This window comes from Hippocampus zosterae, chromosome 16 (genome assembly GCF_025434085.1).
Source record: "Hippocampus zosterae strain Florida chromosome 16, ASM2543408v3, whole genome shotgun sequence".
Taxonomy (NCBI): domain Eukaryota; kingdom Metazoa; phylum Chordata; class Actinopteri; order Syngnathiformes; family Syngnathidae; genus Hippocampus; species Hippocampus zosterae.
Window position 1 is genome coordinate 14,258,989 of NC_067466.1, and position 27,055 is coordinate 14,286,043.

A 27,055-nucleotide genomic window follows, 5' to 3' on the forward strand; every position below is an offset into this window, starting at 1 on the left:
TTCGGGAGTGTGACTGTAGAGGGCGACAAAGGATAACAAGTGAGCCTTTGAATTTCTACTTGTTTTCGAATTCGTCCCGTGACACAGGGACTAACATTACCTTTTTAAAATTAAAGACTGCTCAGTCATAAAATGCATTTTACCTGTGAATATAATTTAAGTATTAACAACTTCAGACAAGTTTGGGCGTTGGGCTTTTAACAACAAAATTCAAATCGTCTTGTCCAATTGGATTTGTTAAGTTATAACTTTGGGCGACAATACTATAATTGCGTGAACAATTTGATACATTTCACGTGACAGACAACGTCATTGGTTGGTTTTATGTCCGGAACAAGTGTTTCCTTGTGCGTGTTGCTACTACGACAAATTTAAGCGGGACGTCAAAATCAACAGGTGCGAGTGTGTGTGCGCCCGCGCGTTCTAAGAATATCTTTCGTCCAGTAAAAGTTACCCTGACATTTGAAGAAAGGGATGATGAACATGTTAAAAATGGACATTCACGTACCTTCAGTCTCTTTACTCATCGCAACTGGCGGCACACCGATGCACTCAATGCCTTCTGGTCACAGATTACCCGGTGGAAATTTATTGTTGCTGTGCATCCGAGTTTGTATTTTTGTGTTTCATTCAGTGCACAAGAAGAGGTGAAAGTTGTCTGCACTTGAAGAATCCTTCCCGGAGTGCGTGAACGTGTCGCAAAAAAAAAAAAGGCTCAAAGGGTCCAATAGACGCCCAAGGAGATTATTTTGAAGGAAACAATATATTAGTTTGGAAAGATAGCAATTGTGAGACCATTTGTGGAACTTTTCTGTCACGCCTCACATTTGTGGTATTTTCTCAGCGATGACAATGAATGAACTGTCCCTCGGCGATTTTCATTCATGCCCGCAGACGGCGGTAAATGTAACTGCGTTGCGTGAACAAACCCATTCCCAAACGTGCATGTGTGAGGCATAGAAGGACGAAAGTATATGCTTATTGATGACTGTGTGTGATCAAACATTGGCAGTCTTTCCAACGTTGTTTGCTGCCAAAAGCATTCTGGGATACTACCCAATTGTATGAGCATATTATTTATGGCAATCCCTCTGTTTTGTATAATTAGTTACAGGCTTGCCGTTTTGCAGCAATGTGAAAGGTCGCGCTGAGGCTTCAGAACAGGATTCGGGAACCGATGGCGTGAGAGCGGGCCGGCTAAAAACGCCTTACTATATATGGTTGTTTTTTTTTCGGCTAAAAAAGCCTTACTATACTACGTCGTTTTTTCCGGCTCAAAAACGCCTTAATATATATGGTCGTTTTTTTTCGGCTAAAAAAGCCTTACTATACTACGTCGTTTTTTTCGGTCTAAAAACGCCTTACAATACATGGTCGTTTTTTTCGGGCCAAAAACGCCTTACAATACATGTTCGTTTTTTTTCGGGCCAAAAACACCTTACTATACATGGTCGTTTTTTTCAGCTAAAAACGCCTTACTATACATGGTCGGTTTTTTTTCGGCTAAAAAAGCCTTACTATACTACGTCGTTTTTTCCGGCTCAAAAACGCCTTACTACACTACGTTGTTTTTTCCGGCTCAAAAACGCCTTACTATACATGGTCGTTTTTTGGGGCCCAAAACGCCTTACTATACATGATCGTTTTTTTTCAGGCCAAAAACACCTTACTATACATGGTCGTTTTTTTCGGGCCAAAAACGCCTTACTATACTACGTCGTTTTTTTCGGCTCAAAAACGCCTTACTATACTATGTCATTTTTTCGGGCCTAAAACGCCTTACTATACTATGTGATTTTTTTCGGTCTAAAAACGCCTTACAATACATGGTCGTTTTTTTCGGCTAAAAACACCTTACTATACATGGTCGGTTTTTTGGGGCCAAAAACGCCTTACTATACTATGTCGTTTTTTCCGGCTCAAAAACGCCTTACTATACTATGTCGTTTTTTTCGGGCCAAAAACGCCTTACTATACATGGTCGTTTTTTTCAGCTAAAAACGCCTTACTATACATGGACTTTTTTTTCAGCTAAAAAGGCCTTACTATACATGGTCGTTTTTTTCGGCTAAAAACACCTTACCATACATGGTCGTTTTTTTCGGCTAAAAACGCCTTACTATACATGCTTGTTTTTTTCGGGCCAAAAATGCCTTACAATACATGGTCGGTTTTTTTCGACTAAAAAAGCCTTACTATACTACGTCGTTTTTTCCGGCTCAAAACGCTTTACTATACATGGTCGTTTTTTTCGGCTAAAAAAGCCTTACTATACTACGTCGTTTTTTTCGGCTCAAAAACGCCTTACTATACTATGTCGTTTTTTCCGGCTCAAAAACGCCTTACTATACTATGTCGTTTTTTTCGGGCCAAAAACGCCTTACTATACTACGTCGTTTTTTTCGGCTCAAAAACGCCTTACTATACTATGTCGTTTTTTCGGGCCTAAAACGCCTTACTATACTATGTGATTTTTTTCGGTCTAAAAACGCCTTACAATACATGGTCGTTTTTTTCGGCTAAAAACACCTTACTATACATGGTCGGTTTTTTGGGGCCAAAAACGCCTTACTATACTATGTCGTTTTTTCCGGCTCAAAAACGCCTTACTATACTATGTCGTTTTTTTCGGGCCAAAAACGCCTTACTATACATGGTCGTTTTTTTCAGCTAAAAACGCCTTACTATACATGGACTTTTTTTTCAGCTAAAAAGGCCTTACTATACATGGTCGTTTTTTTCGGCTAAAAACACCTTACCATACATGGTCGTTTTTTTCGGCTAAAAACGCCTTACTATACATGCTTGTTTTTTTCGGGCCAAAAATGCCTTACAATACATGGTCGGTTTTTTTCGACTAAAAAAGCCTTACTATACTACGTCGTTTTTTCCGTCTCAAAACGCCTTACTATACATGGTCGTTTTTTTCGGCTAAAAAAGCCTTACTATACTACGTCGTTTTTTTCGGCTCAAAAACGCCTTACTATACTATGTCGTTTTTTTCGGGCCTAAAACGCCTTACTATACTATGTGATTTTTTTCGGTCTAAAAACGCCTTACAATACATGGTCGTTTTTTTCGGCTAAAAACACCTTACTATACATGGTCGGTTTTTTGGGGCCAAAAACGCCTTACTATACTATGTCGTTTTTTCCGGCTCAAAAACGCCTTACTATACTATGTCGTTTTTTTCGGGCCAAAAACGCCTTACTATACATGGTCGTTTTTTTCAGCTAAAAACGCCTTACTATACATGGACTTTTTTTTCAGCTAAAAAGGCCTTACTATACATGGTCGTTTTTTTCGGCTAAAAACACCTTACCATACATGGTCGTTTTTTTCGGCTAAAAACGCCTTACTATACATGCTTGTTTTTTTCGGGCCAAAAATGCCTTACAATACATGGTCGTTTTTTTTCGACTAAAAAAGCCTTACTATACTACGTCGTTTTTTCCGTCTCAAAACGCCTTACTATACATGGTCGTTTTTTTCGGCTAAAAAAGCCTTACTATACTACGTCGTTTTTTTCGGCTCAAAAACGCCTTACTATACTATGTCGTTTTTTCGGGCCTAAAACGCCTTACTATACTATGTGATTTTTTTCGGTCTAAAAACGCCTTACAATACATGGTCGTTTTTTTCGGCTAAAAACACCTTACTATACATGGTCGGTTTTTTGGGGCCAAAAACGCCTTACTATACTATGTCGTTTTTTCCGGCTCAAAAAAGCCTTACTATACTATGTCGTTTTTTTCGGGCCAAAAACGCCTTACTATAGTATGTAGTTTTTTTCAGCTAAAAAAGCCTTACTATACTACGTCGTTTTTTTTGGGCCAAAAACGCCTTACTATACTATGTCGTTTTTTTCGGGCCAAAAATGCCTTACTATACATGGTCGTTTTTTTCAGCTAAAAACGCCTTACTATACATGGACTTTTTTTCAGCTAAAAAGGCCTTACTATACATGGTCGTTTTTTTCGGCTAAAAACACCTTACCATACATGGTCGTTTTTTTCGGCTAAAAACGCCTTACTATACATGCTTGTTTTTTTCGGGCCAAAAATGCCTTACAATACATGGTCGTTTTTTTTCGACTAAAAAAGCCTTACTATACTACATCGTTTTTTCCGTCTCAAAACGCCTTACTATACATGGTCGTTTTTTTCGGCTAAAAAAGCCTTACTATACTACGTCGTTTTTTTCGGCTCAAAAACACCTTACCATACATGGTCGTTTTTTTTCGGCTAAAAACGCCTTACTATACATGGTCGTTTTTTTCGGGCCAAAAACGCCTTACTATACATGGTCGTTTTTTTTGGCCCGAAACGCCTTACCATACATGGTCGTTTTTTTTCGGCTAAAAACGCCTTACTATACATGGACGTTTTTTTTCGGCTAAAAACGCCTTACTATACATGGTCGTTTTTTTCGGCTAAAAACGCCTTACTATACATGGTCCTTTTTTTTGGCTAAAAACGCCTTACTATACATGCTCGTTTTTTTCGGGCCAAAAATGCCTTACTACACATGGTCGTTTTTTTCGGGCCAAAAACGCCTTACTATACATGGTCGTAGGGCGGCCCGGTAGTCCAGTGGTTAGCACGTCGGCTTTACAGTGTGGAGGTACCAGGTTCGATTCCAGCTCCGGCCTCCCTGTGTGGAGTTTTCATGTTCTCCTCGGCACCCCCCGTGACCGTAGTGAGGATTAAGCGGTTCAGACGATGAATGATTGAATGAATACATGGTTGTTTTTTTCGGGCCAAAAACACCTTACCATATATACATGGTGGTTTTTTCCGGCTAAAAACGGCTTACTATACATGTTCGTATGGCGGCCCGGTAGTCCAGTGGTTAGCACGTCGGCTTTACAGTGTGGAGGTACCAGGTTCGATTCCAGCTCCGGCCTCCCTGTGTGGAGTTTGAACGTTGCAAAACGCCTTACTATACATGGTCGTTTTTTTCGGCTAAAAACCCCTTACTATACATGCTCGTTTTTTTCGGGCCAAAAATGCCTTACTATACATGGTCCTATTTTTTCGGCTAAAAAAGCCTTACTATACTACGTTGTTTTTTTCGGCTCAAAAACGCCTTACTATATACTATGTCATTTTTTCCGGCTCAAAAATGCCTTACTATACTATGTGATTTTTTTCGGTCTAAAAACGCCTTACAATACATGGTCGTTTTTTTCGGCTAAAAACACCTTACTATACATGGTCGTTTTTTTCGGGCCAAAAACGCCTTACTATACTATGTGATTTTTTTCGGGCTAAAAACGCCTTACTATACAAGGTCTTTTTTTTCCCCGACTAAAAACGCCTTACTATACATGGTCGGTTTTTTTCGGGCCAAAAACGCCTTACTATACATGGTCGTTTTTTTCGGCTAAAAACGCCCTCCTATACATGGTAGTTTTTTTCGGCTTAAAACACCTTCCAATCCATGGTTGTTTTTTTTTCGGCCAAAAAGCCCTACTATATACATGGTCGTTTTTTTTTTGGCTCGTTTAATCAAAAAGATTCCCGATCCCTGCTTTCGAAGAACACACACACAAAAAAAAAAATCAGAATATTTAAAGGTGCAATTAAATACGCTGCTTTGTTGATGATGTTCGTGGAAACATACTTATTTGACAGTTGTATTTAATGTATTATGTATTTTTTTTAAAAGTGCTTATCATCGTTGTTATTATACCCTCACTCCTCATTCACGTGAAGAGCATTTTAAAATGTTTTGTTTGATCACATCACTTCGATTTCCGTGATGCCCCTATGGGGAAATGTAATGCATTGTGTTCGACCTTTCCGCCGCTTCCGTCGTATCTTGTCATCGGTGAGAAGTGCGAAAGAAATAAAAAGGCAGACAAAACATGGTGTGAAGTACAGGAAAGTACTAGTTTTTATTCCTTCATAATCAAACTTCACAAACAGCTCGAACTTGTACAATACCTCAGAGAGTGAAAATTACAAAAAAAGTGCTGGTAACATTTACAAAAATCATCCTTACTTAGCAACAATCAGTTTATTCTTCCACACTTTTTTTAGTCTTTTGTATTAAGGCTTAATACTTCTGTATAAAGTATATGCAAGATAAGTCTTCACAGTTTTTCGAAAAAAGTCACAATATTGTGTAACATAATGAAGCTTTTACGGCTATTTTTCTTTATAATAACGAATACACATCACTGGTAAATATAGGTGAAATACAGGGCTTATTGTAAAATGGCAAGTTATGATACTGTTTGCTGAGATAAATCGATTCCACACACTTGTTATAGGAAAGTTTGCGATAACTGAAGCAGGAGGAGCAGGAGGAGGAGGAGAAAATAAAAGAACAAAAAGAAAGAAAACTGATAAGTGTCAACAGTTGGGGAGATCGCCTCCAAACTTTGGCACATCCCACGAATGAACAAGTCGCACAAATCCGAGATTCCAAATGAAAGAAGAGCTAAACTGGCATAAAGTGAAAACATGCTGTGTAGTAAGGTGCTAAATTAGAGATATTACATTGCCAGCATTTTTTTTTCTTAAAAAAAAAATCATTATTCTTTTGTTTTCCCATGGACTGACATGAATAAGGTGCATTTTAAGACTCAAAACACATGAACGTTACTTCTCTTTTTTAAAATTTTTATTAAATGTTGAGAAAATATGCAATAAATACACGTAAAATAAAATTAAATTGACCAAGAGTCTCGAGGCAACCTCATGCTTTTCCGTGGATTGAAAAAAAAAAAAAAAAAAAAAAAAGAACATGTAACTCTCTGATTGTGGTATGTGAACATAAAAGATGGATCATAGTTATGGTATTGCCTGCTTGTTTGTTTGTTTGGTTTTTAAAAAAAATCTTTTCTTTTTTTTTTGTTTTGTTTGTTTCAACAATTGAAACTGTGACAAACTGGATGACTAAAGGAGATGGAATTGAAAGCCGAGATATATTCACAAGATCCTCAAGAAGCTGCACTGGTTTTGTTTACAGGTTGACAAATGGGCCAATCTACCCTCATGCATACTGTACGCAACAAGCTCGCTTTAAATAGTCTACATCACACAAAAAAAAAAAAGCAATTTGGTTTTTAGTGCAAACACAATTGGCTGGCTTCAGCTTCTCAATAATAACGAGATTACAAGAAGGCACGTACTTATGCTTCCTCGAACACGCAACACAGCCGGACAAACCGCGACACCAGACAAAGCGGTGGGAACAGGAAGAAAAGCTACAAAAGCCATGTTGGCTGGTGACTTTTTTTTTTGTTTTGTTGTGTTTAAAACACACTCAACAATAATTTATGTCAAGGTCAGACCTTGATGGTGGGACATAATTTAAAGAAAATAACGATTTTGGTGGATGCAGCCAATGAAGTTTATATCACAAAAAGGTGCATTTGATTTTTTTTTTGGAACATTCTAGATCTCAAAAGAAAATAAAACAAAACACTCAAAACGACCAAATAATACAAACGTTTTCGTTTGTTTACACAACGCGAGTTAAAGATGGATCCCTTCCCTCATTACATTGCCCCCCCGCCCCTCACAAAAGCCAGGAGGAAGCGACACTTTAATGCCCCTCAAAAATGGAAAACATCAACGTGTCCCACGACGGACGCCCCAAAAACAAACCATGGTTTCCACAAGGTGTTCAGTGAATTCTATTGCTTATTTATTTTTTATTTTTTTGGGATAGAAGAAGACCAAAATGAGTCTTATAGTGCAAATTTCTTTTCTGGTTTGAGAAAGTGGAACAATGAGACAATTTTGTTATTATCGGCTTGACCATAGCAAGAAGGCGTCCAATCTTGTCCGTCACGTGGAATAATATCTCTTTATCATGTCTTGTCAATGCAATCTGTCACTAGTAGGGATGGGCAGTAGAGTAAGGGGGAAATTAGGATTCATATTCATAAAAAAATTAAACATTTGACGAGCAACTGCCCCCCCCACCCCCAAAAACAGTTCTGAACTCCTCCAAAACCAACTCTAGTGCACTTCTTTTGGACTCAGTAGCTAACCAACAAGCAATTTTGCACCCTCTGCAGATTTCCGACCAATCAATGAATGAATTGATGATCATGCCAATCACCCCCCCACCCTAGTTAGCAGGCGACAATGTGGGAAGAGCGGGTCACCTACACGGGTATACACCCCCTCGCCCCAACAAAAGGAAATGTCTTCACGTCTCACTCAAACTTGAACGAAGCCCCGCCCTCACGTCATGTGCAGTCATGTCTGTCAAATACATTGCTCAGCTTGGAAATGTTGGAAAACTCACTACAGTCCAGTGTTTGACAAATCATATTACACGCCCCCACCCCTCACCCCCCAAAAAAAATATTAAAAATAAATAAAAAAAACTCCATGGGCAGACTGAAAAATTGCTTTTCCCTATTTCAGAACAGCAGTGGAAACATTTCAAACAAGCTCGCTTCAGAACAATATTAAAATAGTTACGTCAAAAAAAAAAAACACATTACTGCAGCATATATCTCAGGATTGTTTCATTTGATGTCATCTTGAACCACCATTTACGACAACAGCTCCACTTCGGACAAGTTTTTGTTTTGTTTTGCTTTTCCGGGAAGGGGGGCGGGGTTAATAATAAGAGAGCAAGCTAATTTAAGCAGAAACAAAATCAACAACTGAGTTAACTCCCCCCCAAAAATAAGAAAGTTATCTAGAAACAAGATAAAGCGGCAACAAAGAGACAGATGACTGAAAGAGAGCAAGACGAGAAAGTGCTCACCTCGTAAATTGAAGCAATTCGGATTTTCATCAAAAAGACCGCGAGTGTGAAAGCATCTACACCACAGGTGTCAAACTCGAGGTCCCGGGAGCCAGATTCGGCCCGCCAGGTCATTTTATGCGGCCCGCAAAAGTAAATCAATCGTGTCAACTTGCTAAAATCGGTGCCGAAATGTCAAATTGTGTATAATGTGTAATAAATAACGTTGAGATTTTGCACACATTTTGGCTACCCTGTTTCCACTCACTTGAACAATAATTGAACAAAACTATTATAATTGCGTACGAGTAATAATTTGGTGGTTTCATTGTCATAACGGCCCTCCGATGGAAGATGCAACTCCAAATTAGCCTGCGACTATAATGAGTTTGACACCTCTGATGTAGACCAAAGTCTTGCTCAAAAAATTGCCAGAGAAACTTTTTCAGGATGATTGATCTTTTGTCGTTACAAAAAATATACCGTCTCATAACGATCAAATGAATTTTCCCTTGCCGCTGCGGTGAAAAAAATTCACGTGTCATCATTCTCTTCAGGTTTTTGGCTTGGTAACCGACAAATATGTGCAAACTTAACATCTTGGTCCATCTCAAGTAGAACGTATTTCAAAAGTTGCAACGTTAGTTTTGTTGTTGCAGGGAGAGCCTTTAAAATGTGGAGATCTAATATTTAGGATGGGGAGGGGGTACAAAGAGTAAATACGAGAAAACTGGGATCTGTTCAATGTACTACAACGTGAAGGTGAGGCGTCTACAGAAAAGTTGAAAGTGAGGATGGCGCACATGTCCAACGAAAGCTGTTTGTCACGGGAAGAATTCATGTGGATTTATAGATTCAAACATCCCCCCCAAAAAATGTTTTAAAATACTGTAGATTTGTAGCATTTTTGAATAGAAAATCTAATTTAGTCTACCAATGAAGACAAGCACAAAACTACAACTAAGCCTTACGCTTTATGCCATTTATAACCAAAAAAAACAAGAAAGAAAGAAAAACTAAAAGAAATGTTCTTTTCTCCCAAATAATCGACAATCTCAACCCTCATCTTTGGTTTGTGTGAACCACCAATGTCTAGTTCGGGTTTGCCCTCGCCAATCGGACTTGGAAAAAAAAAATAATAATGACAGCCAAACATCAATCGGCATTGTAGTGGACGGTGTCCACAGAGGCGGTCTGCTCACAACTCGAGATGAAATGAAATACAGGTTATTTGTTTTTGTTTGTTTGGTGTTTTTTTTAAGGGTGACACTGGCTGGAATGTTCCGGATTGAACAGGAATGCAATTGAGCTGAGCCCAAATGAACATAAGCAGTGATTCTCAAACCGCAGGCACGAGCACCACGATTGATGTGTGGGCTCCCTCTCGTGGTAGGTGAAGGAATTACTTTTTTAAAAAAATGTATGTTTTTATTTATTTTTTGTTATATAATAGAGTAAAGTGATTTTTCAAGTACAGTTGAGTTGTATTTAACTTTTAAGTACAATTAATTTGTAATTTTTTTAAAGCTTTTTTTTTTAATGCCACTTTTCTGTGCAACACATTTGAATGGAACCATTATTCAAATACAGCTTTAATCGTCCTTTATTTCGTCACAGTGTTATTGTTCAAACTGTGCGATCATGTTATTTACACCAGTGATTCCGAACCCGAGAAATCATCAGAGGTGCCGCGGGGATTTTGTCAGAATAACCGTACTGCTTGTTCATCCAGCCATGCCAGCAACTTACAAAGACAGGCAAAACATTTGAATGCTATTCCATATTGTGGCAAAATCGAAACGGGGGATCATCTATATTTGAGTATCGTTATTTTTCTGGTGACGTTTGTGGAGGTGGGATCAGGGGTGAGAAGTTTGAGAAGCACTGCTGTTGACCTTTACAACGGTGGCGGCAGATGCTTGAAAAAAAAAAAGCGGGAAAGGCTTGTGCAGAAAAACACTCATCAAGAAAATGCGGGTGGATGTAGAGAGGGCGTGTATGTGTGCGGGTGTGTGTGACTGATGGGCGGATGAAAGGAACGATTTATCACGTTGCCTATATTTTGAATGTCGATGAAACGAAGCCTTCCAAAAAAAGCATCGGTGTATTGTCATAGCTGTTTTCTCCTATTCATAAAAACCACGAATGATGGAGGACTTAAAGAATCAAAGTGGAGGCAATCACTTCAGGAGGTTGAATGGGATTCTTCTCAATTTTCCGAATTTACAGAGTATTAGTGCCCCAATAAAGTCACCAAAATATGCATGGCTTTGTAAAATTTTCAATCAAAAGTGTTTGTGTGTGTGTGTTTTTTAAAAACATATATTTAGTGATACAAGTTGAACCTCTTCTCAGCGTACCCCATTCACGACGTTTCCCTCCCGATAGCGTTCACATTTCAAAGTCCCGATTTCACAAAATTCATTTTCCATATTCCGATTTTGCCGACAGCGGACACCTTTACAACGTACACTTGATTAGAACGACCAGATTTGTCCCACCCGCTAGTGAAAAGGCCTTCGTTGCAACGAACCGCGGGAAGCTAGCTGCCGCCGCGACCTTGCTAACGAACAAAATGTACAGTGCGCAATCGACTCGTACTTCGTCGCACTTCCGGAGTACGAAAGTCTGGTCGACGGAAGCAAATTTGGGCTGTCTGTGATGGCTAAAATTATTCTCTCACTTTCGAAAGGGCAAAGTCGACGATTTGGACAATCGTTCGTAACGGCGACAGAATCGTGACAAGAGTTCGAGGCTAACAGATGATCGTCAACGGCTTCGGTGCGGAGTAGGCACTTTTCACTTGCCGACTTAATTTTTTTTTCAGAGATGAAGTAGGAACGCTACAGTTGTTTGTTTCGTGTCTGATAATTTTTTTTTCCTTCCCATGTTCATGTTTTTACATCTACAAATGCTCACACTCATATGTCGTAGCTGGCGGCCATTTTATTGGAAAGGGTTACAACGAACGAGCATTTGAACGGACCGATTCGTGATGTCCCTCGGGGTACGTTGGAACGAGCTTCGACTGTATTACCTCATGAATACGTATATGGCGGCGCTTTTGAGACAGAGTGACTGCTTTTTTTAAAAATTTAATTCTCAAAACAATTACCTTTCAAAAAAAAGGACTTTGTTTTTGTACCACAATTCCTTTTTTTTTCTTTCCCCTTTTCCGTGTGGCCTTAATAGTCCTTTGTACTAATTAACAATGGTCGTTTTAATGCAAAGTGTTTCTACCCCCCCCCTAAAATTTTCAATTTGGCACGTTCGACCAGGCGAGAGAATGAAAGTGTGGTAATTAGTCCGCAGGGGACACAATAATGAGCCGGTCCAAAACCTTTAATCTCGCAGCCACGCCGTCATCGCCATCCGAAAACTTCCATGTCTGACACAAAGAGAGACCTTTGTGCGATAATCCTGTGTTGTGTTCACACAATTTTCTAATCTGATTACAAGACTTTTCCTCCAAAAGAGGGGGTTTTATTAAAAAAAATTTTTAAAGTATTCGCTCATTTCTTTTTACACGTCGCTCCGTTGTGCGGCTTGTACGTAGGGCAGGAAGACAGTCCGATAAGATAAAGCATTCATCAATATTCGATGAGGGAATTTGGCATTGGGCTGTATATATGGCGCCCTATCATGGAGTTCAAAGGGCACCCGCCGTACTTTGACACCGGCGAGCGAATGGTCTCGCTAATCTACTTACGAAGGCCGCCGCCGCCGCGTTAACGGGTCTAAACAAACATCTGGAGTTGCGCTGATATTTACACACACCGACTCCCGAGTCAGGGTAAGACTCGCGCGACCCACTCGCCAACGTGAGTGACGTGCAAGAAGAAAAATAAAATAAAATGGCGGTCAGCCATTTGTAAGCGATTGTGCATCTTTGATATCTTTGAATCCTCCACTCCGTAAGGTAACGGAACACTCTGCTTTGACTCGATGGCAAGAGAATGTTTCAGCTCTTTTAAAGGGTTCGGATGCACACTCACCACCACCAGGACCACCACCGGGTTCTACTCATATAAATACTGTCGTATATTTTTAACTAAATAGACAATTGTGTGTATATATTGTATCTGTGCAATGTAGGAGAGAAAAACTATGAAAATTCTGTATAGTTGCTGAACGTATGGATAGGCACTTGATCGACGTATTCCCGATATCCCGTGAGGGAAAAATGCATTCAACTGTGTGGAGAAGGTGATTCTTTTATATACATTTATATATATTTATATATAAATATCTTTTTGTCAGAAGGTTATCTGTTTCACACTGATGTGTGCGCTGTAAGAGAGCGGATTAAAAAAAAAAGGCTGTGACGTCTACGTTTGATTCCGAACTGTGACTTAATTCAAGCTCGAGCGACGGAAAAGCAACCGGCAAGACGGACGCGACGATGAACCCCCTCACCATTCCCATCCTGTGTTTTTCACCTCCATGCAAAAGCGCCGTTCCTGTCGCCGCGAACAACGTTGACTCGATAGTCACTTGACGACCCTCCACCCGCGCCGGGCGAAAAGCGACATCTTCGTATTAAACGACACCGGCGGACTGTGTGATGGCCAGAACAACGAAGCAGGATGATCGAAAGGAGTATTGTGATTAAACGAAGACTCAAACGTACTGCTAGAAAGACAAAACGACGCACCGTCCACCCCGAATCTCTACGCTAGGATAAATAAAACATGTCACGTGATTGGTGAACACAATACAAACAGCTGCAAGATTGGTATCTAGCATTCAATAGGGTTTGTTCTGGAAAACAAGCCGACAATTTGCGCCCCCACACCCCACTAAATACAAAAACAACAAATCAACAGAAAAAAAAAATCTCCCTTAGCTAAAACTACAAGAAAGGAGCAAAATGAGCCTCTTTTCCAAAAGGGGCTGCAACTTTTCAAAACCATTTGTACACATTTTTCTTTCGCAACACCAAGAAACGCTCGCGTGGCACTGCCACAAGAATCCCAAAAAGCGGGAATCGAGAAGATACCGTACTGTCTAACTAACGGAGAGTGAAAGGGGAAGCTAATGCGCACCGGGGAGAAGACGAACAAGAAGTCTGCGTTCCTTCCAATCTTATTATACAACCACTGACGATAGGATGAGTTAGTCGCCCTCGTCCGGAGAGATTTTATTATTCCAGAAAACCACCACCAGCACCACAACAACAACATAAAAATGATAGCGAGACACGCTTATAGTGTAATACCAAAATGAAATATTTTCCAAAGCCAACGACAAGCTACTGAACTTACTATTTAGACCATTGATACCACAAAGCTGGTTGTACTCATCTAGCTACAGTCTATAGTGCATTAGATATATGTGTTTACACAAACTATGCAAAAAAAAAAAAATAGGAAAAAGAAAAAGCGGGCCGCCGCGAAAGGAATGCGAAATCACTGAAATACGTAACGTACGTCACATGGAAACCTGTCTGCCTTTGCGCTTGAAAGATGGCGTCGAAGATTTGGCAGTGCTCGGCCGGCCGGCGACAAAACGCCGTGAGCCCAAAAGTGTGGCGAGACAAAAATTTAAAATAAAAAGAAGAAGAAGAACTCGGCAGTTTGCTTACATCAACTATTTAGTGCATTGTCTGTTAAGGCAAAGAGATGACCCTCCACGTGCTGTGTCGAGACAACGAGAGCACTAGCATGCAGCACGTTTTGCCATCCTGGCAGCGACAGCTACAACACCGGGACCGCACCATATATACATATCATAGGGGTGTGCGTGTGTGTGTTTTTAGGCTAAGAACGCGCACCATCACTGAGATGGGGGGTACATGTGAAAGAAAATGTTCACATGGGGATAGAAGAGAAACCGCAGTATAGCATCTCAGTTGCGGTTAGACGAAATCCGGAGAAGTTTTCGGACTTCCGACTCATGTTTCCCAAAGTGTGTTACGAGCCCAAATGGTGTGGCCCGAGGAGCTGCTCCCCCGTCATGTACCTGCGCTGCATATTGCAAAGGAAGCCCTACAAAGGTCAAGAGATTTCACTTCATCAACAGTTTGATTCGGCTAAAAGAGCACACGGACAGACGACACCCACGAAAGGAAGGAAAGGACACAAACGGTGCACGACCCACGGACACACTACAGTATTATCAAAGAAGCTGCATTCCATCACCTTTCCACGCCCACCCGCAAAAAGTTGTACTAGGACACATTTTAATCATCTATGTTACACACGCACACTCATACGCACAATAATAAATGTATTATTATTATTATTATTATTCATAGTGTGATAATGGCTGTTATCATCACTAGCGCCGAGTCAGACAGAAGTTGCCGTGATTATTACTGTCGCCGTTTCACTGTTTGGCTCTCAGGAAAATTCTGTCTCGAAAAGAAACGCAATTGATTTATTGAGCTTCTAGGGAAGTGACTCCATTTAAAGAAAAAAAAAGCACAGGTCATTTTTACACATTTAAATAAATGCTTGCATCAAAACGGCACAAGAACTGTACAAACAGTATATGGATTGATATACTGTAGGTCACTGCAAGCACTAACGAAAGCCAAGAACCGCTGGATTACTTTAAAATCGAAACAAAGCTATGCTAACACGTGAACTCTAGAACCAAATGTTAGATTATTATTCATTTTTTTATTGTTTGTTTAAAAAAATCCTCTTTTTCTAAAACTATACCTCTGTTAGCAGTAGTGCACTTATTGGTTTAAGCAGTGCAACATATTTGCGAGAAAATAACGCAGTCCACTTATCAAGAGTTTTTTTTTGTTGAAGTGATTGTTTTTTTTCCCAGATTTTAAAATTGAATAAAAGAAAATCATATTTCATTGAACAAATATGATTAAATACCAAGCACAGGCATTTTAAGAAAATGTGCAAAGTAGCACGTTTTGTGTGTGTGTGTGTTGATTTGATATCTGCTGTATTGTGAGCAACATCACGACAAAAGTTTTTTTTTGCTCACACAAAGGATCAAAACCTTCAGTTGCACAATGTGTGTGTGTGTGTATTTTGGGACACACAGACACACTCACGATACAGTGTGTGTGTGTATATTGTGTATGTCGGGTGTCCTATTTAGGTGAAAATCCAAATACGTGCCGTCATGACGCGTGAATGACATCTTACGCACACTAACTATCAAATGTAATCTGTACACGTGTGTCCAAGCTTTTAGAAAAATTGGAATGTATACCATTTTATATATATATAATTATGTTGGAGATGTACTTCTCCAAATTTTCCTTTGAAAACGTCGCCGGCTATTTGGCAGTGACACATTGAGAGTGTGTTATGAAGCTCCCACCAAAGCAAGACGGCTTTGCAAAAAGTCATGAGCAGGTTGTATCCTCCAATCAGATGGCGATTATTTCAACAACAAATTGGGATTGTAATTGAATGTCTCTCTCCTTAACACTGTTCAAATCCACAGCCAACCTCAAGCCCCCCCCACCCACCCTCCCCCCAACAGATGCATAATAGAGTGAAAGGAAAATGAATAACCATGTAGGATAATCAATAACAACAATACCGGTAGTTTGAGAGCCAATATTTGTTTTAAAACCTCCAGCCCATCGCAGTCGGATGGAAGTGGAGATGCAGCAAATACGGAGTAGAGAGAGCCTAGTCTCTTATTCCGAGCTGCTCTAACTGCAAAGGGAAAAAGGCAGAGAAAGAAAATAGTATAAAAAAAAGACAGGGGGAAAAACAATATATTTTTTTTAAAAATCACACTCATTTTATGATTGGCGCAGCCTTGACTAACAGTCTTTTAGGAGATTAGTGGCAGTGTATGCAAATGGGTATTGAAAAACATTTGTGTTTTTTTTCCGCTCCGTCTCATAAACACAGTCTGATTAAGTCAACGAAACCATTAAAAATGCATGGACAGTTACAAAACATACGAAATATTATTCCCGCAAATCTTTTGACGGGAAGTGATTGAAATTTGTACCTTAACAACAGCGCCATCAAAATATCTCAATACCATAGGAATAAATAAAACCCAGTGTCAAATTTACTACTTTCTTGCTTGTGTGTTGTTGTTTTAAAATTGACTTTAGAAGGCAATCTTGTGACTGTTAGTATTTTAGAGGGAATGTGTAGCCCCACCCAGCTGATTTTTTTTTTTAAATGTTATTGTTGTTGTAAATTATACCACAGTAAGTTTGGACATCTTACGTTTCCAAACTGGTCAGTATGGGTTCACAACTGCCATTTTAAATGGCATTTCTCTCTCTCTTTCTCATACACACACACACACACGCGCACACAGAGACACATGCAGATGCACACACGACGCACACTTATATTCGCTCAGATAGATCTACGCTAAAGGTGTGTTTGTGTGTATGTTTCTTTCGTAGGCCTTTCGGTAGTGTTCAACACATAAATCAGTATTTTAGGAAATCATACATTTAGAGGCCCGTAGTTCGGATCCATCCAGTAGATCAGTATCAAACTACTAAGCCTTAAGGCCACCATCTTTTTGTTTATTTAGAATAACAAAAAGGAAACTCTTTTTTTTCTCTTTTTTTCTTTTTTTTTCCTTTTGGGAAACTTAATGTGCCAGTGTCTGTACTCGTTACTCTCCATACCTCAAAACGAAGAAAAAGGAAAATCTAGTGCCATTTTGTTTGTCATTCTTTTGGAGAAGTTTATCCGGTTGTACTTATCCGTCGGAGACATGCATTCGCATGTGGTCGTTGAAGTGCTCCATTTGGTCGAACTTGACGGGGCAGACGGAACACATGTAGGTGGTCCCTTCTTGGCAGCTGGCCTCGGCCGCCACGCCCACTCCCGTCGGGACCCCGGGCCCTTCTCCCGCTCCTCCGCTCACGGGCATGGCCAGGGCCACCACCCCGGCGCCGGGCTCGGGGACGGCCATGGGCAGGGGGATGGGGATGGAGACGGGGATGGAAACGGGGCCCGGGTTGCCGGCGGGGCCCGTCAGCCCCGCGATGGCGCTGCCTGTGCTGTGCAAGGCCATGTGGCGCTCCAGCAGGGTCTTGTGGGAGAACTTCTTTTTGCAGATGACGCACTCGTAGGACTTCTCGCCACGGTGCAGCCGCATGTGGACGTTGAGCGAGCTCTTCTGGGTGAAGCGCTTGTTGCAGATGCTGCACTGGTAGGCCCGCACCCCCGTGTGGGTCACCATGTGCTTGATTAAGTAATCCTTCAGGGAGAACGAGCGCCAGCAGATGCTGCACTGGTGAGGCTTTTCTCCTGCGTGGGCATGAAAGACAAACGGGAGATACGCTGATATAGTCAATGGTCTCACAGAAGCATGACAAAAAAAAAAAAAAAAGACATCAATTTTTACCCGTATTTAACCATATTCTCATCAGCAGAGGGAGAGAGAAACTTACAAATGTAAAAAAAAAAAAAAAAAATGTTTTCCCTTTCCTTATCTGAGTCTGAGACGCCTCCATCTGTTCATGGCATCAACAAACACACGACGAAGCCAACAGTGGTCATTTCCACAAATCTGCAGCGCCGTGCACGTCGTCGGCACTTGAAGCCAAACAGAAGGTGTCCAGTCGCCGTTTCATTAAGGAATATGAGCTCGTCAGCAAGCCGACAATTCAAAGTTAATGCTCCTGCTGACTTCATCTCGTGGACGCCTCAAGGCCACCGGTGGGGGAAGCATTAAAACTCGCTTTGTGTCTGGCTGGAGAGACATTTATGTCTAGACTTACTTTGCCTAAATTGAAATGACGAGCATTCTCAATCGACATGATTGGCTTCAGTGATTCAAAGTCAAATGGGGGGTAGGGTGGGGGGGTTCTCCATATTTGCCCAATATGTACAATAGCACGTACGTAAAATAATAACAAATATGCTTCAATAATAGTCTGGGGTTGAATTGTGAAGAGTTAAAAAGTGTCACGTGCGCTATTGTTGTGACACTTTTTGAAAACAAACGAAAAGAGAGGCAAAAAAGTGACGCGGTTAACAATCGGCCAATTTATATTTTCAATATTGTTCTCGTCGTAATTGCCCGAGTTCTTCTTTTAATCAACGACTCATCAATTTCGCAGCGGCCGTGCGGATATTTGACGGCAACTCTTACTTAATTGAGAATGACGAAACGGCGCTCACAAGTTTGCGCGCGTTTCTCACTTTAACGCGTCAGCACATCTTGCTACGTTTGTTCGGGGGGGTTCAAATGAAGCTCACCTATTTATGTCATCCATGTCATTTTATAGGTAATGGCATTATTTCCAAACGATCACTTCAATCCTCGTTTGCTCTGCTCTAGAAAATACTATATGCGGGTTTTGACATCTATGCTCGTTTGGGGGAAAAAAAAATGTGAACGCTGCCGATTGACCGAAAGAAGGAGCGAGGCAAATTTCACTTACCGGTATGCACAAACATGTGTTTGACGTAGTTCTGTTTTGCGGTAAAGGTTTTACAGCAGAGAGTGCATGCATAGGGTTTCTTCTCCCCCTGGCCCATGGCCTGCTGCTGCTGGGATGGCGGCGGCGGCACGGCCATGGCGTTGGGGAACGATGGCATGGCGGGGGGCGGCACGGTCACAAACTGGGCCTGCTGCTGGCTGGAAAGGTAAATGAAAGACTTGCTGTCTCGGGTCGGCTGCGAGGGGAAGAGCGTGGGCAAGAAGGTGCTGCCGGCGCCCAACACTTGGGAATTGCTGGTCACGGTGTGCGGCATTCGGAGATTGCTGGTGTGTGACTCGACCTGCCGCAGGTAGTGCTGTGTGCTGGCCAGGGATTGGGACATGATGGCGTTGGGCAGGGGGTGCATCATGGAACCGTCACTAGTGCCGTGGCTCTGGTCGCCCTCGTCGGGCTCCTGCGCTTGCTCCGGGGACGAGTCGTTGACCTCGATCTGCACCTGGCCGCCTTCCCCGTGCTGGCCTTCGCCGCCGCCGCCGCCTCCGCCGGCCCCCTCCCGGTTAAAGCTCAGGTAGGGCTGCTGCTCCATGGCGTCTGGCTCGGTACTGATGGAGGAGCTGACACCCGAGTCGAAACTTTCCACCTTGGACTCGCTCACCGCGCCCTCGGCGTGGTCGTTCTCCACCTGGCAGTCGCCCACGTTCTCAAAGCAGCCGTACTCGTCTTCGGCCTCCTGCTTGATGTGCATGCCGCCCGTTTGTAGGCGGACCGGTCGGGACTGCTTGCGACAGTGCGTCGACTCGGCCGTGGAGATGAAGCGGTCCACCTGCTGGGATCGATCCTGGATGCGGTTCATCCAGGGGGGATCCTGCGACTGCTGGTCTTTCTGAGCGCCGCCGCTCGGGCCGAAGTTGCTCGCCATGGGGTTGATGTAAAGGGAGCGCTCGCGGGTGCCGTTGGAGAGGCCCGAGTAAGCGTAGAGCGACGTGTAGGCGCGATCCACGTTCTGCTGGGACGACGTTTGCATGCAGCCCGACTCGGCGTCACTGCTCGGCCCGGACGTGGCCGACTCGGGCGTGCCGCGGGGGGTGTCCTGACCCGAGTCTCCCGGTATGACGGGGAAGGCCCCCGGGCCCGCCAGGCCCACATTCTGGGACACGATGCGAGTGCACTCATCGATGACGGTCTTGATCTGCAAGATGCTGGCGGCGGTTAGGATCTGCAGGGCCTCCGACTGAGACACTCGAAGAATCCCGCTGTACATAAAGTCAATCAACTTTTGGATGGATTGCACCGAGACCACAGAAGGGATCTCGATGTCGCTGTAGCCCAAAAGCAGCTTGTCCTGAAAGAAGGGGCTTCCAGCGGCCAGCACGCAGCGGTGAGCTCGCAGCATACTTCCATGGATCCGAACAGTCACATCACAAAAGTGCCCACGGTTGCGCTGCTCATTGAGGGTCTCAAGTACAGAATTGCTGAAGTTGTGGAGATTGATGTTATGAATGCGCTCGGTCATCCCCTTGCGACTGATGTGACCTGAAAACGGGGCAGCGACACACCTCATTTAGAGAGACGCTGCATTATTCAGACGCGTTCGGTACACCGCGCTTGAGACTGGAATTGCTAATTGCAATAAGAAGCGGTCTTCGGTGCCACTCTCACGCGCGTGACTAGAGAGAGGGGGGGGGGGGCGGACGCTGAGGCATAAAATGTAAGCTTTGTTGCAACACAAGCGAGAAAACAAGTCAAGCATTTTTAGGGGGGACCTTAAAATGACTTAAAAATGGCTTTAAAAAAGTACTTTTGCGTATTGCCTATGACATTTCATTTTTCTACATTGCAATCGAATTTTAAAAGGCGTGTCATGAAATGACATGAGGATTGTGCATAGCACTCCAAATATTTCTTTGGACCATACCAGAGCGGTAACTCTTGCCTTATATGAATGCGCCACTCAAAACTGCAAACATAACATTTACAACTCTATGTAAAAACAGATGTTTAAATATAGTTCAGATCAAACTCCACTGAAAATGTATAGCAATATTATTATTATTAATAATAATAATGGTAGTGTACATTTTTCTTAACCTTGCGGTGTACTGAAGATTATTTTGTGTGTGTGTGTGTGTGAGAGAGACGCTCCTTTAATGGCCAGTGGGTGGCGCACGGGGCTCAGAGGACAAGCGGACTCTTTTGTTGGTCATGTGCTCACTATGATGGCGCTTCCAAACTCAAGACACACTGGCTGTGCCGCCGTAGAAAATGTGTGCTTAAGATTCATCTTGAAGCGTTTTATATTTTGGATTTTTTTTTTCTCCTCCAAAGTTTTGCTACAAAATAAAAGGGAATCTTAGTTTTAAATTACAAGTGAATTACTTCAAATGTGTTCATTCGCACAACTTTGTATACACGCTGTATATTTAGTTTATGATCACCTGGGAAGCTGGAGGATATTTCAGACAACACGTCCTCTAAAAAAATAAAAGAATAAATAAAATGCATCATTGAAGCCACAAACAAGGGTCCTGATTGTATGAGCGCAAATGTATATTAAAAGGTAGTTAGTGAGCTCACACTGTGAACAAATTGTAAAGATGACTAAGAAACATTTTTTTTGAGTAAATTAGACGGAAAAACAAAGCATCACCACAGCGAGGTGGCGGAAACAGCTTTTGAGAAACGCTTCAAAATTCCACTTGCGCATTTGGGGCATGATAGATGTGAAATTAACAGTCAGTGTAAAAGCATATCATCATCAATGAATAGCCCTAATAATCCAAAATCCTGAACCAAATCAGTTGATAGTATCGAGCAGAATCAAGAGTATTTTGCCGTCGAATAGTGAAAACTAGAAACGGAACTCACAGTTAGATGACGTGCGGCTGGTGAAGAAGTGCGGGTCAAGCTTCAGTTTGCTGGTGGAGATGGCTGAACAGAGGCCGGGCGCTAGGCAAGGCTGTCAGTCCTCTCTTCCCAAATCATGTGTTGCTCTGCCAAAGTGTTTGCAGGGGGAGAGAAGAAGGGGAGAAAGAAAAAAAAAAAAGACAAAGACAAATCTTTAGATCACATCGATATTGCCACTCCCTTGATGGACCCGAAGCAACACGAATGTCTACCTCCGACATGCTGCAACAGATGTGTGAAGAGTTTTCAATGCCAAATTAAAACAAAAAATAAAGATTGGACCGGCCTGTGTGCGATTCAGCAACAAGGTTGAAAATTATATTGGAGATAGCTAGTCTCTCAGCAGTTATCTGAGTCACTGGGCAACAAAACCACACCCTTTAAATAAAAAAAAAAAAAAACGATCTTGATTCCACATTAATTAATGCACTCAGTATGTGCATGTGTGTGTGTGTGTGTGTGAGAGAGAGAGAGAGTGCGTGCCTGCGTGCGTGCATGCATGCGCGCTATTTTCTCATCTCCAACAGCTCAAACAAGACAAAGACATCGTGCAGTTCTTACAAGTTGTAATAATCAAAAAAATGAATCACAATATTAAACACACAAGACATTCATTGGCAAGCACAAGCCGGCCATTCAACATCACGAAGCATGTGACAAGCTGCTTTCGGTGATGCGAAGGCAATCTCTTAAACATCAGCTTTAATACTGTATATAAAGGGCAGCCTGCAGAAAGTTAAACTAAACTTGGCATGGCAGGAAAAAAAAAAAAAAAAAGCAATATGGTGTCATTTTAGGTCGCTCACACTGGGGGGTGGGGAGGGGGCAAATCATTTGAAGCAGTGTGAAATTTCCTTTTAGTGTCTCAATCAAATTTCCCACACTGAACCTAGAGGCGTTCCATATTTGCAGTCTTTCTTCTAAATAGCAACACTTTCATGCGTTTGTGAGTTAAATTCTGCAGATTAAAAGTATATCTGACTTGGGTCAAGTGACCTCTGTATTTTCCCCCCTCATGTGTTGTTAGTATTTCATGTTGATAGTTTTATGACAGATAACGAACGGCCTTTCCAACAGAAATGGGCGATCACAAGTGGAACTCACTTTTGGGAGCGTGCACACACACACACACACGCAGAGACACATAGACACTGATAGACGAGGAGTTAAAAAGGTCAGTCACATGAGATAAAGCAGGACATTTCGGATATTTGGAGATACTAAACATTTTAAATCATTGCAAAACGAGCAGGCAATCGGCGCAGCGTTGAAAGCAAAGTTGTCATTTGGTCTAGATTTCAAGTACCCATTTCGATCCTGGCGGCTTCGTTTGGGGGGTTAATTGTTGTGACAATACAAGGAGGACTTGGGGAGGGGAGTTGGCAGTGATGTAAATTATGGTATTTTTTTTCGGGTGGGGGTGGCTTTGAATTTTAAGCATTGAGTATTAGGATGGCAGATGATGCAACAGTGAGCAGGGGTAGAGCTGAGATTCCGGAGTCTACTTTAAGTTGAATTGTTAAAAAAAAAATTTAGGCCAACAATGTATGAATGTCCTTAGGGCGGTTTGTAAGCCAAAATGGGTAATTTGGGTATCATCTGCATTAAATGGAAACAGATAACTTTGAAGAGATTTCCCCTGGCAGCATGCAAATGTTGAACAGAACTGGGCCAGGGACAAAACCCTGAGGAGCTCCGCACCGCAAAATTGCAAAAGACACGGACGGACAGGGCGATCCAACACACAAATGTCCCGTCTGTGAGGTTACATTATGAAGCATTCAAAGGGCACGCCGTCAACTGCCCCGAGTCGGACCTGAGGAGCAACAATGGCAAACTAAGCACGTCAGTGTCAGGAAAGGAGACACGCTAAATAAGCAGCATGGAAAGATTCAAGAAATGAGCCAGCTTAGGCCAAAAAGTTGGAGGGAAGGAGTGTGGGGGGGGGGTGGTCTTTCTTCATGGCTACGTTGCCGCAGACCTTACTACAAAATCTTCAAATAGGTGCAACTTGTGTTCCGAGATAACCTTGCCGGTTTGATATGACTTAGTCAAATTTGGAACTGAATAACAACCATGCCTGTGCCAAAATTCTATTTGCCATCACCATGGCAAATATTATCTGTCAGGTTCGCCTGTTGCCAGGGGCACTACAGTTAGGCAAAGCAAACATACTGTACATATATCTGGCTGCCCTGGTGCACGCAGACATGGAAATCCACCTGCCTTAGGGGTAGACTCAAGTGAATGGTGCCAACAAAGGGGAGCAGGCCAAGGGAGGCAGGCTCCACTTGCCCAGACTGCCACTCACAACAGTGATTCCATTTTAGCCGTGACACAGTGGGTGAGCAGCAGCCAGCGCCTACCTGCGGTGAATTCTAATCAGCCCAGGGGTCTGCCTGGCGCCCCCTCCCCTACCTCCAGTACCCTGCCTCACACTAAAGGGCCTGATGATCCTTCAAAATTAATTAGATCCTGGTAGGTGGCGGCCATTTTCTTCCCACATCCGCACGCTCCACCCAAAAAAAAAAAAAAAATCTCCCCCCCGCCCCCCCTCCAAAAAAAGTCCAACCAAATTTGAGCCCCCACTCCCCAACCCCTCGCGCCGATCTCTTTCTCTGTATCTCTACCTGTTTCCTGTTTCATCATCCCTCTCGCCACCTTCCCCCTCCATCTGTCTGTCTCCCTGTCTGAAACAATCACCCACCACTCCTCTCCTCTCCGAGCTCCCCCGCCCCGCCCCTCGCCGCCTGCCTCCGTGCTCCGAGCTCTGTGTCTGCCTCTGTGGAGTTTGCTGTCAATAAATCCCCAGAGGTCAGTTTGTCTGCTGGAAATCAGACACAATGCTTCAGACCGCCAATGCGATGCATGCTCTGCTGCAACCGCCACAACAAAGGCTGAAGGAAGGCTCAGGGCTGGTGAGGAGGGGTACGGCCGCCGTTTGGGCCCTCCCCAAAATTTGGGCTGTAACCCCACCAAGCAGCCAGACTCCAGGTTAATCAGCTGCCTGTATTACGTGACAAGCTCATGAAATATGCTGCATCAAATTGGACATCAGTTAATAAGGCGGTGGTGGGTAGGGGTAAGGGGGGTGCAAGGGGTGGTAGGAGGGGAGGGGGGGTGAAGTGGCGAGACTGGGGGGATGGGGGTTGAGAACAGACACAAGAGGCACGCGTATGAAAGGAGCAGTATCAGCCATGTGAATAATATAGATCTTGAATATGCTAATAGCGCTTCCAGCGCGCGTCGGAGGCCTTTGCTACATTTGCCACGTTTACATCTGGAGACAAAAGGCCACATGCAGACAATTGAGTGGCCGCGCATGTGCGCGCAACACAAGATCGAGCGCCACTCTTGTTTTATTTCTTTCTTTCTTTCTTTCTTTTTTTCCAATCGTTTACGAGTTTGTTTGAAGCCCCGGCAGATTGATGAAGACCATTCGGGGCTGCAAATCTTTATTATAAAAAAAAAAATCAGTACGCCTTGCGAATGTAGAGACGTGGCCTTTAATTGAGCACGCCGTGTCAACGCGTAGCGAGAACAATGGCAAAATTCGACGCCGTCGATCAGACAGGTGAAAATGACCTCAGACGAGGAGGCTGCGTTTTCTTCTCTTCCCTCACTGAGCCCCTCACAAAAGTGTTCCAAGAATTCAGCAGGTATTCGGCCGGGAATCTTGCAGCCAAAATTAACAGGTGAGGCGTTATATAGCTTGGGCTTCCTGCTGTTAAATAAACATTTTTGGGGGGGCTGTACGGCGGGGGGGTCTGTCCAACTTGGAATTTGTGAGGCGTAACGCAACTTCACTGATTCCATGTTTTTCAAGTGAGTCATGTTGTCTTGTGATGATTATGGAATGTCTGAATTATACACTGGGAGGCAGATTTGCCTTTAGATTTCTTTTTTGGGGGGGGGGGGGGCTGAACTTTGCACTGGCTTCTCGCAACAGCTGCCGAAATAAATTCCACCTTAAAAAAACACACACACATCTATCACGCAAAATAACATTTCTGTTGCAAATACTCGCTTACATCGTCGCTCACATTGTCAAGTAACAAGGAAAGGCAAGAAGTAACGCTCCATTGTTTGCCGCAGATTTCTTAAGTACTTTCGGTCAACTAGATGGATCTAATAAGATACACACGGCACTAAATACAAGTCGGGGCTGAATCATAACGCGCAAGTTGAATGTGTTAAGACATTCTGTCCAAAAAAAAAAAAAAAAAAACTATTCAAATGTGGTGAAATGAAATAAATCCCTGCGGGGAACAACATACAATAAACACAAGTACAGGACAGTCTAAATATTTTTTTTGACAGGACAGCTTGCTCAACTTTCTGTCAAAAACACACCCACCACCACCCGTTAACCATAGCGGATCCTTTGTCCAGTTACAGATGGGAGAAAACTCTACACTAAATCTCTTTCTCTCTTTTTTTTTTTTTTCTTGTCGGGTAAAGTTAGCACAGACATTTGTTCTATTCCATGGCAACATCTCACGCTGCATGGCCTCATTAAATATTGGGAAAATTGTCGACGAGCCGCGCTTTTGTTCAAGAGCATTTGACCCCAAAAGAAACATCCAACAACTCACATGTTCGTCTCCTAAAGTCCTTCATCCCCCTCCGCCCCCCCACCTGACCCCTCGCCCCAGAGCAGGTCATGCTCATTTCACGAGTGATCACTAGGAGGTAAGGGCTGCCTCTCCATTTGGAACGGCGGCAAAAATTGGACAGTTCGCAAACAATAAGTAATTGGGTTTTGTTTTTTTTTTGTTGTGCCACAGTAATAACAAAAGTAAATCAGACGAAATATGAGGAAGAGTTCAAACATTATAAAGTGGATTCAAGTCGTAACGTTCAGAGATAAAGTTGGAATGGGAGAAAAAAACCCCCACCTAGCAATAATTGTATCATTTGATCTCTGTTAAAACGAAACAAAAAACAAATCTTTAATGTGGCTCTTCAACTCATTTCTTCAACGCGGTATACGTACGCCGAGATAAGAGAACAGAGATTTGCTCAAAGCACCTTTTTGAGCAACGCGAAACAACATATGTGACGATTAAAAGGAAGGTTCCT

General features: G+C 42.6%; 1 protein-coding gene across 4 annotated transcripts in view; it reads right to left on the reverse strand.

Moving 5' to 3' along the window:
• Positions 1-5,875: 5,875 nt before the first annotated feature.
• zbtb20 (zinc finger and BTB domain containing 20) overlaps positions 5,876-27,055 on the reverse strand; it is a 35,082-nt gene continuing 13,902 nt past the window's right edge. For 3 of the 4 annotated variants that reach the window (XM_052046701.1, XM_052046704.1, XM_052046703.1), the window contains exons 2-4: positions 21,935-22,059; positions 19,070-20,602; positions 5,876-17,930 (exon numbers count right to left, since the gene is read on the reverse strand). In XM_052046701.1, the coding sequence (XP_051902661.1) occupies positions 17,377-17,930; positions 19,070-20,582 (2,067 nt within the window). In that variant the 5' untranslated portion in view covers positions 20,583-20,602; positions 21,935-22,059 and the 3' untranslated portion in view covers positions 5,876-17,376. Of the gene's footprint in view, positions 17,931-19,069; positions 20,603-21,934; positions 22,060-22,185; positions 22,663-27,055 lie in introns of those variants that run through there. The other variant, XM_052046702.1, reaches the window with a different exon arrangement.